At 44.8% G+C, this 16272-nt stretch overlaps 1 protein-coding gene across 5 annotated transcripts in view; it reads left to right on the top strand.

Annotated features, from left to right (window-relative positions):
• NR2C2 (nuclear receptor subfamily 2 group C member 2) overlaps positions 1–16272 on the top strand; it is a 115625-nt gene that overhangs the window by 5678 nt on the left and 93675 nt on the right. For 3 of the 5 annotated variants that reach the window (XR_008199331.1, XR_008199336.1, XM_052639303.1), the window contains exon 2: positions 10026–10109. The exons of 1 other annotated variant lie outside the window; for it this stretch is intronic. Coding sequence is in view for 1 of the 4 variants with exons in the window: in XM_052639303.1 (XP_052495263.1) it covers positions 10050–10109 (60 nt within the window). In the remaining 3 variants the exon portion in view is untranslated. Of the gene's footprint in view, positions 1–118; positions 139–10025; positions 10110–16272 lie in introns of those variants that run through there. One more of the 5 variants, XM_052639424.1, reaches the window with a different exon arrangement.

Consider the following 16272-nt stretch of genomic DNA (forward strand, 5'->3'; position numbering starts at 1 on the left):
CCTTTTATTCTAATATTATGGACAGGTAACACTGAAGACTCGAATTCCTTAAAGTGTTAATGAAGTCATTAGCGAGGAATTTCATGCCAGCGATAGAAGAGGCTATCATTCTCTCCTGCTTGGATTGTGGAAAACGGGGTGAGTGGTTTCCAAAGAGCGGGGAGAGAAGTGAGAGGTTGGTGGGCCAGAGAGCAGAGCTGAGGCGGCATGGTTTTCCTGGGCGCCACCTGACATTTTTAAGAGCCACCTGAACGGCTCTTAGGAAGTTAATTCCATCAGGCTTCAGGATGTGTTTCCGTGTTTATTATATAGTGTATCTGATTGTGTAGTGTTTGTCGAACATTCTAGAAATGACGTTTGCAGTGCCCTCATTGCCTCTCACCCCTGCTCCATCGCTTCTGGAATAATGCATCCTTTTACTAGGTTGATTTGTGAATAAGCCTAGAATTATTGAAAAATCACCTTTTACCAAGGTTAAAAGCAGATGTCTCAAAGTGCATGTCAGCCTTTTTGCTGAAAAGAGTATGTTTATCAGTTCAGTCACTCAGTCATGTCCGATTCTTTGTGACCCCATGGACCGCCGCACACCAGGCCTCCCTGTCCATCACCAACTCCCAGAGTTTACTCAAACTCATGTCCATTGAGTCAGTGATGCCATGCAACCATCTCATCCTCTGTCTTCCCCTTCTCCTCCCGCCCTCAATCTTTCCCAGCTTCAGGGTCTTTTCCAGTGAGTTAGCTCTTCACATCAGGTGGCCAGAGTATTGGAGTTTCAGCTTCAACATCAGTCCTTCCAATGAATACTCAGGACTGATCTCCTTTAGGATGGACTGGTTGGATCTCCTTGCAGTCCAAGGGACTCTCAAGAGTCTTCTCCAACACCAGAGTTCAAAAGCATCAATTCTTCAGCACTCAGCTTTCTTTAGGGTCCAACTCTCATATCCATAGCCTTGATTAGACGGACCTTTGTCGGCAAAGTAATGTCACTGCTTTTTAATATGCTATCTAGGTTGGTCATAACTTTTCTTCTAAGGAGTAAGCGTCTTTTAATTTCATGGCTGCAGTCACCATCTGCAGTGATTTTGGAGCCCCTCAAAAATAAAGTCTGACACTGTTTCCACTGTTTCCCCATCTATTTCCCATGAAGTGATGGGACCAGATGCCATGATCTTCGTTTTCTGAATGTTGAGCTTTAAGCCAACTTTTTCTCTCTCCTTTTTGACTCTCATCAAGAGGCTCTTTAGTTCCTCTTCACTTTCTGCCGTAAGGTTGGTGTCATCTGCATATCTGAGGTTATTGATATTTCTCCAGGCAATCTTGATTCCAGCTTGTGCTTCTTCCAGCCCCGCGTTTCTCATGATGTACTCTGCATAGAAGTTAAATAAGCAGGGTGACAATATACAGCCTTGACGTAGCCCTTTCCCGATTTGGAACCAGTCTGTTGTTCTATGCCCAGTTCTAACGGTTGCTTCCTGACCTGCATACAGATGTCTCAGGAGGCAGGTCAGGTGGTCTGGTATTCCCATCTCTTTCAGAATTTTCCACAGTTTGTTGTGATCCACACAGTCAAAGGCTTTATAGTACAGATTTTTTAAAACTTAAATTTTTAAAGAATTTATTATTTTTGGCTGCACTGAGTCTCTGTTACTGTGCGTGGGCTTTCTCTAATTGCAGCAAGGTGAGGGCTACTCTCGGGTGTGTGGTGTTTTCCTTGCAGTGGCTTCTCTTGCTGGGGAGCGCGGGCCCTAGGTGCACAGGCTTCAGTAGTTGCAGCTACCAGGCACTAGAGTGCTGGCTCAGTAGTTGAGGCACTTGGCTTAGTTGCTGCGCAGCGTGTGGGATCTTCCAATACTCAGGATCAAACCCATGTCCGCTGCACTGGCAGGCAGAGTTTCAACACTGGCCGTCAGGGAAGTTCTAAATTTATAACATGTCTGTTTTCTGAAGAGATAAAAGATAGTTTTTTAAAGTAGGAAAATTTTCAAGTGAAGAAAACATGCATTGCATCAGAAGGGACATACAGATGTTCCTTGATTTATGATGGGTTTATTCATAAGTTGAAAATATACAGAAAAATGCGCTTGATACACCTAACCTACCAAAGACTGAAGCTTAGCCTTGTTTACCTTAAATATGCTCAGAACAGTGACATTAGCCTGCACTTGGGCAAAATCGTGTAATGTAAGTCTATTTTATAATTACTGAATATCTCCAGTAATTCATTGACTACTATACTAAGAGTGAGAAGCAGAATAATTTTAACAGTTTAATTGTTTAACTGTCACAGTAATAGTTGTAACAGTAGATCATGTGACTGACTGGGAGGTAGCTGCCGCTGCCTGGCATCATGAGAGGATCATAACTGTATACTGCTAGCCTGGGAAGAGTTCAGAATTCACAAATCCAAGCGCAGTTTCTACTGAATGCGTATCCCTTTCACACCATGGTAAAGTTGGAAAATCCTAAGTTATTCCACCTTAAGCTGGGGACCTTCTGTGCAGGAGTGCTCAGAGGAACGCCAGTCATTAGCACTCCAAACCAGAATCATCTAAACGCTCATCAGCTGTATAATGGATGAGTAAATAGTGCCAGAGTCACATGCTGGAACACTGCACGGCAGTGAAGACGCGTCGCTCCTCACGGTTATCACCATGAGCAGAGAAGCCAGACACAGGAGGCCACACTAACACACAGCTGAGAGACAAGCGTGGAGGGCAGGGCAGCAGGGGAGCTGGTGCTCTGAGGCGAGAGGGGCGCCTTTCAGGTGCCGGGGGCGCTCTGAGGGCAGTGCGGTTTGTGTGTGTGTGTGTGTGTTCACTGAAATGCAGGGAACTGTGGCATTGTGATTTGTGTGCTCTTTTGTATCTGCATGTTAGGCTTCAGTAGAAAAATTTTTACGTTAAAGATTGTAAAATTATCCCTGCTGTTTTAATCAGTATGATTATTATGTTGGTAAAATGTGTAAGGAGAAAGTGTGTTCACGTTCCAAAGGAACTGTCGTGTTGCTGTCTGGGTGGAGCTAGGTCAGAAATCACAATCACATATTTAGGAATTAGTCGCTCAGTGGTGCGCGACTCTTTGCGACCCCATGGACTGCAGCCCACCAGGCTCCTCTGTCCATGAGATTTTCCAGGCGAGGATACTGGAGTGGGTGGCCATTTCCTTCTCCAGGGGATCTTCCCAACCCAGGGATTGAACCCCGGGTCTCCTGCACTGCAGGCAGATGCTTTACTGACTGCGCTCCAAGGGAAGCCCTGCTTAGGAATTAGTGGTTACATAAATAAGTTCCTAAAGATCTAGCATACTGGTGTGAGCCATTTGCTCCTTGGGAAGATTAGCCGCTCTCCTGTCACTCTTTATAATTCTCTTCTGTTGACTTCGTCTTTCAGGAAACTATTTTGAAGGGCAGTTGGGTGCAGAGGGAAGGTTGTCGTTTTAGAGTCAGAGAATCCTGAGTTAGAACCCCAGGTACCTTTTTTCCAACTAGGGGGCTCTGAACAAGTTGGCTAAGCTTCTGAGTCTCCCTCTCCCTCCGCTGTCTGCATTGGTGGAGCTAATAATGTTGCACCTACTCAGAGGGAATGGATTTAAGGATTAAATGCTGCCTACTGTGACTTCACTTTCACTTTCATGCATTGGAGAAGGAAATGGCAACCCACTCCAGTGTTCTCGCCTGGAAAGTCCCAGGGACGGGGGAGCCTGGTGGGCTGCCGTCTATGGGGTCACACAGAGTCGGACACGACTGAAGCGACTTAGCAGCAGCAGCAGTGATATCAAGCACATTGTAGGTGCTCCGAAAAGCTGTCCTGCTTTCCTCCCGTCTCTTGCTGGGCCACACTCACAGAAACAGGGAGCGTGCGTTTCGTCCTTGCCCTTGGGCCCTTGGTAAACTGGGGAGACCCCCCCAGTGTGCAGTGGCGTCTCGGGACAGGTCTCCACATGGGGACCTGTAGCATTGCTCTGGTCTCTGGGACTCCACAGAGGCGAGAGCCGCTCCTCTTCCCCGGTAGTCCCTGCTCACCCACCTCCGCAGCCCCCACGCACCTCCACTGCCCTTTCCTGGACCCCAGACTTGGAACAGGGAAGAAGCAGGTTTCCTGTGGGCACAGGAAATCGCCTGGCCCCAAACCTAAGTCATCTTTGAGTCTCTTTCTGACAGCAGGCTCTGTGCCTCAGCTTGGCCCTGCCGGGGTCCTCGTGGCATCTTCTGTGTGACGGGCACTCACTGAATCTGTCACTTGATCTGTTTCTTGCCTTCGGGTCGATCTGTGATTTCAAGTCTTGAGCTGTGTATCTCTCATTTTTTAAGTTCTCAGGTGTTTTCTATTTATATTTTTGCTTTTATTTTCTCATGAGTCCAGAGAGACTTCTGACAGGCACAGCATAATAAAACTTAGACCGCACACCTCACTGCCTGTCTAGAAGCCCTGTTGTTGTTTAGTCACTAAGTTGTGTCCGACTCCTGCGACCCCATGGACTGGAGCCCATCAGGCTCCTCTGCCCCTGGGATTTCCCAGGCAAGAAGTTCTATACTATAGCAGTAGTAGTATTTTGCAAACAGTTGTTGGTGTTGGTTTATTTTCAAATATTTGTGAGATTTATCCTAATTCAGCCGTTTCATTTTTCAGATGTGTAGTTTAATTCGAGTGAATTATAAATATTGTATGAGCATATATACATATACATATGTAGTTAAATCTCATGTGGCTCATGTCAAAATAAGGGGCCTATTCCTGATTATAATATGCATTTTAATATACAGTTTGTCGCTGCTTTCGTGTGACTTTGAAATTGGTGCTAGCAGTAGCGCCATGCACAGCATGCCTGCTGTGTGCCTGGCACAGCGTTAGGCCCTTTATGTATGGGTTGAGATCTGTTTTTCATGATAATCTCACGCAGTCCAGTATCAGATCAGCTTAGAAGCCTGCCAGGGCCTCTGAACCCAGTATATTTGTTTAGATGAGGAAATATCAAGGCAGTAAATCTTTAATGTTATGTAATTTGGGGCCACATCGTATATAAATAAGGATGATGTGAATCTGTTCTTTGTGAAGGGGAAGGCAGGCTCACCCTCTGCTGTCAGCGAAGACAGAGTTTCCTTGTCCCACGTGTTTATTGTCATTGGAGACGTTGGCCTCTCAGCCTGCCCCTGGGGAGCGCACGGCCGGGCTGTTCTCCAGCGCCCTGGGGTTCGGGTGTTCCCAGGCTGAGCCCTGCTCTCACTGCAGTGGGGTCTGCAGCCCCTCGCTGGAACCAGAGACATCCTGGTTGCACAGTTTGGTCAGCTGGATGCTTTCTGTAAATCTGGAAGAGCTGATTAAAGCCTCCGTTGTGTCCTCTTCTTTGTTGTTGAGAGAGATACTGATGTACTTGTATTTGAAGGAGTTTATGCTCTGAAACCTCCTGCCACATGAGGCCAGGCGGTGGCAGTTTCACTTCTGCCATTCTGCGGCCCATATGATGGTGTTTATGCTGCGCCCTGTTGTCATCTGTGCACTGGAAGACTTGCTAGTTCAGGTTAAGACTCTCTCCCTCGTCTGTGGCCACCACTTTCTAACTGGCCTTCCGTGGACCGTCCTTTTCTGTCCCCTCCTCACTGTCCCCCGAAGGATTTTTTTTTTTTGGAAGAGCCAGGAATGGCCACTTCATCTCTCTGCCACTCCTCTGGTAGCTGTCGCTGCCTTCAGTGTCCGGCCCTCTCCTTGAGCGCCCCAGCCGTCCCCCCCAGGTTGCCTGCTGGTCCTCGACTCTGCGTCCTCCTGTGGTCTGCCTGTCTGTCTGAGCTCTGCCTGGAACTCTCTCCCACCCACCCTCTGTCTGTTTGCTCCATTCCACTTCCCTTCAAGACCAGTCGTCTTGGCTTCTCTCCTGTGAAGCTGCCATCGCTTTTTCCTGCGGACTGTAGCATTTACCTTGCTCAGCTCTTACTGGTTTCCTTCATAAGTTCTTCAAGGACAAGGACTTTCTCCTTTATTTCTTCTTGTTGTTACTCATGTTCAGCAGTCAACTTGTTGCCTAGTTATTTTAAAAGGATGGATGGTAGTTGAACTTGGTTAGTTGAAAACCACCATAGGAAAGTATTCCATAATAGGTTGGTTTTATTGTTTAACTTAGGGTACATGGTTTTCTGCTCTTTGGTTAATTGATGAGAAAAGGGGGGGTGCGGTGCTCCAGGGTTAGAAGGCAAGTGGGCAGGCGCCAGCCTTTGGAGCCTTGTGCTTCTGAACCGGGAGCTGCCCGCGTCAGTGTCCTGCCCGGGGTGCGGTGGCCCCGCAGCGAGTGTGCGTTACTCAGCACGGCGCTGCTTCGCTCTGCCAGCAAGGCTGTGGCCGACGCCTTTGTCTAGTCTGTAGTGTCTAAGCAGTAGGGTTTTCTGGTTTGTTTGTTTTTCTCAGATTTCAAATGCAGAATTATGTTGTACTAGTGAATATGGCTTTTCAAAGTACTCATGGACATAACCCACTGTTCCCCAGAGCTGCTGTTTCTTGAAAGACCCCCCCTACTTGGTAACCATCTCCCGATACCCTTTTCAAGGCTTTGCCCTTCCCTGTGTCCCAGGGGCCACCTGTGACTGGGGTAGCCAGGAAAACAAGCCCTGAGGGGAGCCTGACCCCCTGACATTGTCTTTTTTTTCTAGGGCATTTAAGTTAAAGGTCCCCCCTCACTTCCTGACCTCACTAGAGGATGCTCTTTTACTTATTTCTCACTACACTGTGATGCCTGCAGGAAGCAGCTTCTGTCTTCTTTGGTTTATACCTGAGGATAAGATGCAGTTTGCAGCTTTACATGTTTTTTCAAATATGATGAAATGGAATATGTTTTTAAAATTTTCTCTCTCTCCTACCTGGTCTCTCTGGATTTAAATCAGTGTTGGGAGCAGTTTTCGTAGTTTAGTCTCTCTCATATTCTGTTAGTCTCCGCTTGCCTTTCCAGAGGTGCACGTTCGTCCTTGTTCATTCGTAAACACTTCCTAAGCTGCTCTTGGTGGTGACTGTAGTTTCTTCGGTGGCGGAAAACTGACAGATCAAGAATTATAAGACATCGAGTATTGGGGTGGCCAAAAAGTTTATTCCGGTTTTTCCACAGCACCTTATGGGAAAAACTCAAACGAACTTTTTGGTCAATCCAATATATAAAGGAAGGTTGTTGCTCTGGGTATTGCATGTTTGCTATAGACCAAGAGGTTGGCGTGGAAGGGAGAGCAAGGTGGGGAGGGGGCCGCCTGCCCCAACAGAGAGCAAGCCTGAGCTGTGAAGGAGTAGAGTCAGATGGTGAGTAGACAGAGGAAGGCAGGACAGCTGTGCAGGAGAGCAGAGAACCGCGAGCCACGTCCTCGGGAGCACGAGGTGCGGCCGAGGAGTCACTGCAGACGAGCGAGGAGAGCTCAGATTGTTCCCGCAATGGGGTCGAAAATTGATGATCCATAATTGAAGAAAATTCACTGGACCCTTTGTCTACCTCTGGACTCAAGAGTTAATTTGCAGATGGATTGAGAACTTAAATGTGAGAGACTTAAACATATTAAAATTAGGCTTGTGACTTTGGGGTAGGACAGAATTTTCATAAATAAAAGTACAAACTGTAAAGAAAAAGAAATTCAGCCTTATGAAACTTAAGAACTTTCATTCATCAAAAGACACCATGAAGAAAGCAAGCAGATGAGCTGCAGAGTAGAAGATACTTATCATTTATATAATCACCGGAGGATTAAGATGCAGAGTGGTTAGCTTTCCTGAACTTCCAGCTCACTGCTGCTTCTCTGAGGCCTGATGTCTGCTATCACCAGTCATTAGCAGTATCTTGCGGCCCCCTGAGCCTTGGCTGAGGGTGATGAGTCCTGCAAATTGAGTGTTAAAGTGAGTCACTACAGAAAGGTTTCTGAGTTACTGTCTATCAGACAGTCACCTGTAAAATCCTTTTCACCGCATATCTTAGAGGTGATAGACAAATAAGAGGTGTCAAGCACCTCTTTTAGGGAAACCTGGTAGAAAGGTATGCCTTTCTAATACTTTGTTATTTCTCTACTCTAATACTCAATGATACTTCCCTAACACTATTTTTTAATACTCAAGTTCATGTATTTCTTGCATCAAAATGCAGTTGATGGCAACACAAACGCTCGTAACACCTCAAAGTGTTACAGTCGCAGCTGCATATTTGGACTTAATTTCTTAATGTAGTGTAGCTGTTTAGATTTTATTTCTTAATCTAGTATATCTGTTTGCTATCTTTATCCATCTGATTCCTTAGAGAGCTCTTATTTAAGATTGTGAGGAAAAAAGATTAGAGGTTTCACGTGCAGTAGTGGTGTTTTTATCAGGTTGATTTCTGGTGCATGTGAAGTCATTCTTTTTTCCTCTGTCTCTTATTAGTTGGAACCAGACTGTAATAGGGGAAGAGACAAGAGTGTTTCTCAAAGCTTTTTCTTGTAGAAACAAACAGGAGTAAACAAATGTTAAAATTCTTGACTACTTATTAAAAGAATAAATAATCGGAAATACTTCTCCCTTGTCTTGGACCTGATCTTGTTCTGTGAAGGCGATCCACTGACACTGGTGACCTGGGGTCATTGTCAAGGTCGGTGTAATACCTGCTCTTACAGGACAGTGATCCTTGAAGTCGGGGCCGTTCTTCTCTTATTTGTCTGTCATGGTTTCATTCTCCATTTCTCTCTCATTTTGGTAATAAAATAATCTGAAGGGGAATTAGTGATAATAGAAGTGGCGGCTGTCTAATAGTGGATAGAATAATACAGAAGGCTACCAGAGTGGAAAAGTTCTGTCGACATCAGTGCTTAAAGTAACACTTCAGGTGAGAACTAGGGAAAGTGCTCTGTGTAGTTGCATTGCAGAGTATTCAGTGCCTGGGACGGGCCAGGCACATGGACTGTGTGTACATTTTGTGTGCTGCACGCTGGATGGGCCCGTGTACGTTTTGTGTGTGAATACTGAGAGTCACACAAGAGCTTTAGATTCCTGTTAACCATGGACCTGTGCAGTCAGTAGTGAAGTCTGCCTTGTCCAGAATGTGGGTCCAAAGTGGAGTCCCTTTATCCTGTGGCAGAGTTATTGGAAAGGGTTTAGGGACTACTCAGGGTTTCCTTGATGGCCCAGAGGGTAAAGAATCCACCTGCAGGGCAGGAGGTCCCCTGGAGAAGGGAATGGCTACTCACTCCAGTATTCTGGCGTGGAGAATCCCATGGATAGAGGAGCCTGGCGGGCTGCAGGCCATGGGGTCGCAAAGAGTCAGACACAACTGGGCGACCGACACATAGAGGCCCTCGGGGGAGCGTTGCTGCATGACCAGGGGACCAGGGGTCAGTGTCATCAAGGTGCCTGCACTCCAGTGCTCCTGACCCGGGAGACCAGCACCACGGTGCCTCTTGAGACGATCTTCCTCGATTTTGAGGCAAATGATGGCATACTTTTTCTAGTAAGATAAAGCTGAATTATTTGTGTTTCTAATTTAAAGAGGACTTAAAAATATAAATTGATAAATTTATGGGTACCGTGTTCTTAGCCCACTTCAGTAATGTCGTCTCCTTACTGCTTTTGTTAATGTCTGCTTTTTAACTCCTGAGTGAGGGGTGTTACACCGGCAGGGCTCTGCTCCCTGCTTGGCCACTAGTAACGGAAGCTTGGTTGCTGAGAGCAGTCTAGGGCTCTGTCTGGAAGTTGACCTTAACAGCTTTCTCAGGTAGCCGCCTTCGCATTCAGCACGCTGTGACCCGGGGCCATCCAAGTAGGTGTCTCCCACCTGCCTGAGAGGTGAGCCAAGCTGTTACAACCCAAGAGACCTGGCAAAGTTCCAGATTCACCTTTGTGTTTACCAGGGGGGATTCTTGTCCCCAAACAAGTGTTTCTACTGATCAGTATTGGTACCTGTGATTGAAGAAGCTGGTTAGCTTGTGGTCTGAGGACAAAATCTGCACCAGACAGTACCAAAGGAGAATTTTGATTACTAATGTTTTTCAAGGAGGCTGGTTTCTGCCCACCTGATGGAAGTCGCTGCATCTTTCCAAACAGGTTCTCTAATGGTCTTGCTTCACCATGGCTACAAATGCGGAGGGGCTGGTGCAGCACAGAGTGGGGACCCGGCAGGTGGCTGAGGTGAGTGACGGCGGCTGGCCCACCAGCTGGCACTCGTGCTCTTACAGCAGAGTACATCACTGTGCGCCGCCCTTTGAAATGGTCCCGATGCAGCCAGCATGCAGTCCGAATCCAGAGCAGGGTGCTGCCTTTGAAGATGAGTTAAAACCACAAGCACAATGACTCCTCAGGTTCCTTTGCATAAATAGGGTGGCCTAGCTGCATACAATAAGGTGACTTTAAAGATTCTACCTTGAACAAAAACGCAAAGAGTCTGATGCTTGTCAGGCTTGTGAACATGTAATTCCCAGTCCCAGGCTCTTAGTCTCTTGCACATTTGATTCTCTTAATCCCGTGTGTGCTGGGGAGTGGGTTCTGTGCAGTCCACAGTCACTGTTGACCTTCTTCCCTGTCCTGGGAGTTTTGCTAGGTGGCTCAGTGGTAATGAATCCACTTGCCGGTGCAAGAGACTCCTGGGTTGGGAAGATCCCTGGGGAAGGAAATGACAACCCACTCCAGTATCCTTGCCTGGGAAATGCCATGGACAGAGGAGCATGGTGAGGTACAGGCCAAGGGGTCGCAAAGAGTCGGACACAACTTAGCAGCTAAACAACAAGAAATACGGAAATGACTGAGCCATCAGTCTTAGCTTTAGTGTCCTCGGGGGCTGGTTAGGAAGTGTTTATAAAATGCGGAGACGTAGAGCTCCACGCGAGGAGGGGAGTCCTGGAGGCTGTCCTGCACTGCGAGTAATCGTTTGTTAGACCCCAGGAGGCAGGGTTGGAACCTGGCAGGTGCTGACAGGGCTTCTTAAATCAGAAACCTGTGCAAAGACAGGGTGGAGACATGAAGTCCCTTGGTCTAGGCAGGCAGCCCAAGGTGTCCAGGAGGGAAGTAGGGCCAGATCGTTTCGCTGTGTGCCAGCCCTGCACAAGGGCTTCAGTCCTCAGCGACCTTCTGAGGTTGATTCGATCGCTGAAAGTGAAGGTGAGGAAACCAAGGCTCAAAGAAGCAATCGGCCAAGGGCACGCTGACCCTGTTGTGTTTCACTTCTTCCGAAGCTCCTGTGTAAACTGTGCTTCGTGCTGCAAATAAGAGCCGTTAGAAGGATTCAGAGTTGTATTTTTGAGCCACTTCTCCTAGAGTGGAGAAGCAGGTTTACCAAAGAGTGGACATTTAAAGAAAGGATTTTTTAAAGTAAAAAATAAGTACACACATGCCAGCTTAAATCAGTAAAAATGGTGAGCAGATTTTTCAGATTTTCAATAAACCATTAATTTTAAGGCGACAGTATAATCATCCCTTTCACCCAGCAAATCTGATGATCAGATTCAGTCACTCAGTTCAGTTCAGTCACTCAGTTGTGTCCGACTCTTGGTGACCCCGTGGACTGCAGGCTTCCCTGTCCATCACCCACTCTCAGAGCTTGCTCAAACTCATGTCCATCAAGTCTGATGCCATCCAACCATTTCATCCTCTGTCACCCCCTTCTCCTCCTGCCTTCAACCTTTCCCAGCATCAGGGTCTTTTCTAATGAGTTGGCTTTTACATCAGGTGGCCAAAGTATTGAAGCTTTAGCAAATCATGATTAAATCATGTCTTTAACTGTCAACAAATCATGGTTAGTTTTAACTGAAGATGAAAGCAGACAGATTTCACAGATTTTTCAATGTTATATTTTTTAAAAATATAGAGCTGTGAAAATATCAGGGTTAAGATGCTTGTGTTTATTTGTTGCATTAGTTTGTGATAGGAACAGTTATCTTGAAAATCTTTGTTGGCTTTTCATATTTAGAGTTATTTTGCATTTAATACAGTTTCTAGTTGACACAGACTTGGAGACTAGTATACGGATCACTGCCTTAAGAAGTCATCATTACGTCTTATGGGTTTATTTAGTTATATATAGTACTGACCTATAGTAACTTAAAGGATAATATAAGCTTTGTGTATGTATTCAGAAAATTCACTAGCTGAAATTTTCTGTCAGATGCCTTATTTCCATGAGGAAATGGAGTTTCATGTATAATAGTACAACTATTGATTCCCATGGCAAAAAGTACATTTTGTGGAGACTTCCACAAGAATAGGCATTGTTAATTTGAAGAACAAAAGTAATCTTCCTATTCAAGCTATTCCCTATATTTCCATGATTATTTTGAAATTTTAAGCTTAATGACTTAAACTATTAACATATAGTATTTGTATAACACTAGGTCAGCCAAATGTGTAAGAGAAGCTGCAGGTCATCATTTTGTTGCTAAACAGTAATTGAGTGGGGATAAATTTTTTTAGTTCGGGGTTAATAGCAGTCAGCTTGGGATAGTTGTTCACTCATTCAGCAGACGATGAAGGGCCCCTTCCCTGCCTGTTTGCCAGAAGCCCACGCCGGTGAGTAACAGGCCTGGGGATCTGCTCCCTAGAGCTCTGTTGTAGGGATGAGGCATGAGACAGGCTGCCCTGGAGGATGGGCTTTCCAGGGATCAGAAAGATGCGGGTTCAGATCCAGGCCCTGCCCCTTGCCGTCTGTGGCTGCATGTGCCTCGGTCCTCATCTAGAAAACGGGAGGAGGAGAGTGCCTGTCATCTTGTGGGGTTGTTGTGAGAGGTCATTGAAATACGAACGTGTAGGAAACTTTAGGAGGTCCCTCCCTAGTGGCTCAGAAGGTAAAGAAGCAGCCTAAAATGTGAGAGACCTGGGTTCGATCCCTGTGTTGAGAAGATCCCCTGGAGAAGGGAATGGCAACCCACTCAAGTATTCTTGCCTGGAGAATTTCAATTTCATAGACAGAAGAACCTGGCAGGCTATAGTCCCTGGGATTGCAAAGAATTGGACACAACTGAGCAACTAACAGTTTCTTCTTTCTTTTCCTGCTTTTGCCATTTGAATGAGATATAGCAACATTGTCACTTGTGCAAATGACTTTTTCCCAAGTTCTCAGAACAATCTTTTTTTGCTACAGACCAGAGAAATCACATTACCAGAATAAACTAGGAAAGATGGATCACACAAAACAACAGCTCGGTGTACTACAATGTATCCAGATTCTTTCAGTTATTCAGAGAGTGCAACACAGTGGTCAGGAGTATAGACTCTGGAAAAATTGCCTGGTTAAAATCCTGGCCCTGCCGCTCACAAACTGTGTGACCTACTTTTTTTGGAATTGTTTATGAAGAATTGCTGATTTTCTGTAAACGTCTGGTGGAATTCAGCACTGAAGCCGCGTGGGCTGGGGCTCTTTTTGCAGGTAGGGTTTTAGTTCCGCATTTAGTCTCGTCACTAGTTACAGTTCTGTTTGTATTGTCTTCTTTTCTTGAGTCAGTTTCAGGAGTTTGTGTCTTTTTGAGGAAAACAAGGTTGGTTAAATAGGTATTGGAGAGGGTGTGGAGAGGTTGGAAACTTGTATCGTTGGTCATGATATCAAATAGTGCAGCCGCTTTGGAAAACAACTTGGCAGCCCTTCAGAAGGTGAGCATGACGTTGCCGCCTGGCCCAGCAGTGCCATGCCAAGCTGCAAACCCAAAAGAGATGGAACGAAAACTGGCCCACCAGTGTTTACAGGAGTATTCAAAATAGGCAAAAGGTAGAAGTGGTTACATGTTCAACAACTGATAAATGAGTAACAAAATGTGGTATATCTAGACCATGGAATATTATTGAACCATAAAAAGGAATGAGTTACTGATAACATGCCATAGCATGGATGCCCTTGACAGCATTATAAAGTGAAAGAAACTAGTCACAGAAGATAGCATATCATTCCGTTCCTATGAAGTGTCCAGAACAGGGGACTCTCAGAGATGGAAGGTAGATTACAGCGCTTGCCTCAGTCTGGATATTGGAATTGATACCTTTCTGAGGTGTTGAGCTTTTTCTGAAATTTACTGTGGTAAAAGGTTGCACATATCTGTGTATATATGAAAAACCTTTGACTTGTACTCTTCAAATAGAGTGTATGGTAGGTGAATTATATCTCAATAAAAACTTGTTTTTAAAAAATAACCCATAACAGCAACTAGATGCCACTACCAAAATTAGGGGATATTTTCCAAAATTTAAAAAAAAAAGAAAGAAAAAAAACCCAAACTAAAAGGACACAAAAACTAAAAGGATTTGTGACTTCTGCTTTTTAGTTAGAATTATATACTTTCGAAAACAGTAAAACTTGATGACATATGCATTAAAAATAATAGTGTGTACAGTTTCATTCCAGTTTTGTAAGGTATTTATGATTAACATGTACCTGCCACTATATAATATAGTGTGCCTGGTGTTATGCTTTAGCTCATCACCTCATTTAATACTTCGGTTAATACTATAAAGGAAACATTACTTTCCCCACTTTAAATAAGAGGAAGCTAAGAGGTAGAGAGGTCGCTTTGCCGTATCTGAGTAACTTCAGAGCCCAGACTTTCATATGGCACAGTAGGTTCATATTTTATTCTATGAAAAACATCTTTTTCTCAGTTTTATTGAGATACAATTTACATATAGTACTGTGTAAGCTGTATATTAAAAAGCAGAAACATTACTTTGCCAACAAAGGTCCGTAGTCAAAGCTATGGTTTTTCCAGTCGTCTTGTACGGATGTGAGAGTTGAACTATAAAGAAAGCTGAGTGCTGAAGAATTGATGCTTTTGAACTATGGTGTTGGAGAAGACTCTTGAGAGTCCCTTGGACTGCAAGGAGATCAGTCCTGAATATTCATTGGAAGGACTGATGCTGAAGCTGAAACTCCAGTACTTTGGCCACCTGATGGGAAGAACTGACTCACTAGAGAAGACCCTGATTCTGGGAAGGATCGAAGAGGGGAGGAGAAGGGGACGAGAGAGGATGAGATGGTTGGGTGGCATCACTGACTGAACGGACATGAGTTTGAGCAAGCTCCAGGAGATGGTGATGGACAGGGAAGCCGGGCATGCTGCGGTCCATGGGGTCGTCGAGTTGGACACGCCTGAGCGACGGAAGTGACCTGAAGCTGTAAGGTGTGCAGCATGATTTAACGCATACGTATCATGAAACGATTAGCACAGGAAGTTTAGTGATCATCCATTGTCTTACATAGATACAAACTAAAGGAAGAGGAAAATAAATATTTTTTCCCTACGATGAGAACTCTTAGGTTTTATTTACTCTTGTTAACAACTCTCATATATAACATGGAGCAGTGTTAATTATGTTAATTGTGTTCTGAGTTACATTCCTAGCATGCATTTGTCTTATAACCGGAAGTTTGTACCTTTTGACCGCCTTCCTCCAGTTCCCTCTTCCTCCACCTCTGATAATCACAGATCTGAATTCTGTGTGTGTGTGTGTGTGTGGTTTGAGGTGTAGATGACCCACAACACCATGTTCCCAGTGCACCACATCCCGATTCAATAGTTCTATATATACATTGCAAATGACCCCCACAGGGGCTTCGTTTTCTAAAATGCCCTACATGCTGACAGCGTTTTTAGTTTTCTTGAATTTGGGCAATTTTCTTTATACCTTCATTTTCCAAATTTTAATTGTAACACTTTGTAAAGTCAGTAACTGTTATTTAAAGAAATTAAAACTTTCGTGGTCACAGAGTGTCCGAGGCATGGCTAGATCCAGGCTTCTACTAAATGTGTGTGCTGTAGAATTGACTATGACATTTCATAAAGAATACGGGTTAATTTTTTTAAAGGGGCTAGTTGATAGTTGAGAGTTTGTAGCTGAAACAGTGGAAGGCTGGATCATATGTAACAGTAGCATTGGTTTTACTTGTCATATCTTTGAAATGATCTTTGAAATGGAAGACCCTGTCACCACCGAGAAAATACCCCAATTCTTATCACCCTAATTCCTTCTTTTATCATCAGGACTTGCATCACTGTTGCAGAAAATGTCACACTTCTAAGGGAATGTTTAAAAACCTAGGGCACTCCCTGTACTTGGAAAAAACTCATTATTGGCAAAACTACATCATTAAGCGGAAGAAAGCAAACTCATTGCTAGAGTTTCAGGTTTCCAGTGTCCTGAAAAGACACAACTCGTTACATTTTGTTATTCTGCCCTCTTACAAACTGGCAGTTAAGTTTTCATTTTCTTGTAGTATGTATACATCTACCTTCTTGTAGTATGTACACATTGATTTAAATGTTGGCCAGTATTATGTTTGGCATGAGACAGAACAGGAAGCTTCTGAACCACCCCCACC

Source organism: Budorcas taxicolor, chromosome 1 (assembly GCF_023091745.1).
Source record: "Budorcas taxicolor isolate Tak-1 chromosome 1, Takin1.1, whole genome shotgun sequence".
NCBI lineage: Eukaryota > Metazoa > Chordata > Mammalia > Artiodactyla > Bovidae > Budorcas > Budorcas taxicolor.